The 3187-nt window shown below is 46.6% G+C and overlaps 1 protein-coding gene across 1 annotated transcript; it reads right to left on the bottom strand.

The window, feature by feature from the left end:
- Window positions 1-1137: 1137 nt before the first annotated feature.
- On the bottom strand, window positions 1138-2085 carry LOC141980716 (olfactory receptor 52D1-like). Its single transcript, XM_074942224.1, has one exon. The coding sequence runs from the start codon at window positions 2083-2085 to the stop codon at window positions 1138-1140; it is 948 nt and encodes a 315-aa protein (XP_074798325.1).
- Window positions 2086-3187: the final 1102 nt, after the last annotated feature.

Consider the following 3187-nt stretch of genomic DNA (forward strand, 5'->3'; position numbering starts at 1 on the left):
ATGATAGATGTTCTATAAAATCATGACAGGTGTGGAGAAATTGAATAAGGAAGCGTTATTTACTCCTTCTCATAACACAAAAACTAGGGATCACCCAATGAAATTAATAGGCAGCAGATTTAAAACAAACAAAAGAAATAATTTCTTCATAGATTCCAGTAAGAACTAGATAAGTTCATGGACAGTAGATCCATCAATTTTTATTAGCCAGGATGGGCAAGGATCCAGCAACATGTTCTGCATGTCCATAGCATCTGTTTTCCACAGCCTGGGAGTGGAGGACAGGGGTGAATCACTTGATGATTACTTGTTCTGTTCATTCCCTCTGAAGCATGTGGTATTGGCCACTGTCAGAAAACAGGATACTGGGCTAAATGGACCACTGGTTTTACCCAGTATGGTCATTCTTATGCTCTTATATAAACCCCAGGTATACCTGCCCTCCACTGTAATGCACCATAACCCTCTCCCATCCCAGAGCTCAGATAGAACCCAGGAGTCCTGCCAGGGTCTCCTTCTCCACAGAGTTAGTAACAAAGTAAGACTATTCATTAGAATTTTAAACCTAAGCAGTGTCCCTTAAGTGACTTGCCAGAAGATGCCAGAATATGTTAGTACTAGAGCTGAGTGGGTCTAATATTTATTTTTTTCTTTCTTTTATATAGGAATTAGATACAGTACTCCTGTCAGCTATTTGCTAAGTTATCTGCCAAAAGAATTTAGAGTTTTGAGTGCCTGTGTAGCCCCTTGAATAACGGTTAATGTTGTCATCCCTAACAAAATCTGAAATGGCACTCTTGCAGCTAGCGGGGGAGGGACATGGAGATGATCCAGCGAGTGATAGGGGGATGGGAGGAGTAAGTGACAGGGGCATGGCTTTTTGGGGGAAAGAGGCAGAGCAGGGGCAGGACCTTTGTGGAAGAGGTGGGGCAAGTGGTGGGACCTTGGGGGTCAAGTTACCAGCAATTTGAAAGGTGTCAACTCAGTTCCCCAGTTTGTCAGGTTTGTAAGGTCAAGAAAGGGTTTAAAGTTTCTCTGACTGTCCAGTATGTAATCCAGTGAAGAGGGCCCACCACCATGTCACAAACCAGCTCTGTGCAGAGCTTGGTCTGAGATCAAAAGCACTAGGAGTAAATATTAGGTCCATTTAGGAGTAAAGAGCTGGAGCAGCCTGTCCCGGATCTGTTTGGTCCTGAAACCGAAAATGATGGGATTTAGCATGGGGGGTACCAGCAGGCACACATTAGCAAAGAGAATGTGGAAATGCAGGGCCACATGGTGGCCAAACCGGTACGTGAGGAGAGTGAAGAGACCTGGGATGTAAAAGGCTAAAATGGCAAAGAGGTGGGAGCCACAGGTCCCAAAAGTCTTGAGCCGGGCGTCCTCTGTGGGGAGGCTGAAGATGGCCCTGAGGATCTGGGTATAGGACACAGCTATAAAAAACATATCTAGACAAATGGCTGAGCTTGCCACAATGAGGCCGTAGTAACTACTGATGCGGGTGTCAGCGCAGGCCAGATTCACCATGGCCATGTGCTCGCAGCATGTATGCAAGATGATATTGGTTCTGCAATATGGCAACTGCCTTGCCAACAAGGGACAGGGCAGTGCAAGCATGCTACCACGCAAAACCACGGCCAGGCCAATCTTGGCCACAATTGAGTTTCTCAGGGTGGTGGAGTGTCTCAGTGGATCGCAGATGGCCACGTAGCGATCAAAAGCCATGGCCATGAAGATCCCAGACTCTATTGCAAAGAAGCAATGAATGAAGAACATCTGGGTGAGGCAGGCACTGAAATCGATCTCCCTGGAATTGAACCAGAAGATGCTCATCATTTTGGGAACTGTGCTTGTGCACAGGACCAGGTCGGTGACGGCCAGCATGCAGAGGAAATAGTACATCGGCCCATGGAGGCTCGGCTCCGTCTTCACGATGAACAGGATGATGAAGTTCCCCAAGATGGCTATGATGTACATGGTGCAGAAGGGGATGGAGATCCAGACATGGGCTGCCTCCAGGCCAGGAATGCCCAGCAAGATGAAGGTGGAGGGGTTGGTGAAGTCGGTTGTGTTGGAATCTGACATGGAGTAGGGGGAGAAAGTGTCCAACTCTGAGGCAGAACAGTGTCTCCTGCATGTACCGTATATTCCCCTGACTTCCTGTAGGTGCCCAGGGTCTAGGGTGATGGTCGCAGGACAAATGCCTGGATGGAGAGACAATGTTAATATGAGACACTACATGCACAGCTGGAGGCTGTTCTCATGGGTGAAATAGTTTGCTCTCTCGTCACAAACAGAGAAATGCCATTTTCATTATTGAGATAAATGAATTATGAAAAACTTTAACCCTACTAATGCCAATTCCATTTTTATGGTGCTTCATGCATCAATCATTCCTACATGTTGTGTTGAGGGAAACCTGAAAAGGCACCAGCAGGAAACACAGGCAGTGGGTCTTGCTCTGCTTCTCTCTGCTAGACTTCAGAGCCCATTAGTACCCAGGGTTTTCTCCCCATGAAAGTCTTTGTTTGATCCTCTTTTTGAAAAGATAAATAGATAAAGCTCATTAAGACTCAATGTGAGAGGCATTTTCTCCAGGCGCCAATCATTTTTGTTGTTTTTTTATGCACCCTCTCCCATTTCTCAAGATCCTTTTGGAAAAGTGGAATCCAGGACTGCATGCAGTCAGGTTCACCAATGCCATATGGAGAGGTAAAATCCTTTCGCTGCTCCAACTCACCGTTCCCTTGTTTATGCATCCAAGGATCTCATCAGCCCTTTCCACCACAGCATCACACTGGGAGCTCATGGTGAATTGCTTCTCCACAGTCACCCCTAAATCCTTTTCAGGGTCCCTGAATTTCATACACCAAACCCTCCACAGCAGTAAATATGCTTGCCCTGTTCTCCTTCTTGTAACCTGTCAAGGTTCCTCCCCGACTCTGAACGCTAGGGTACAGATGTGGGGACCTGCATGAAAACCTCCTAAGCTTATCTTTACCAGCTTAGGTCAAAACTTCCCCAAGGTACAAAATATTCCACCCTTTGTCCTTGGATTGGCCGCTACCACCACCAAACAAATACTGGTTACTGGGGAAGAGCTGTTTGGAAACGTCTTTCCCCCCAAATACTTCCCAAAACTTGCACCCCACTTCCTGGACAAGGTTTGGTAAAAAGCCTCACCAAT

This window comes from Natator depressus, chromosome 1 (assembly GCF_965152275.1).
Source record: "Natator depressus isolate rNatDep1 chromosome 1, rNatDep2.hap1, whole genome shotgun sequence".
NCBI lineage: Eukaryota > Metazoa > Chordata > Testudines > Cheloniidae > Natator > Natator depressus.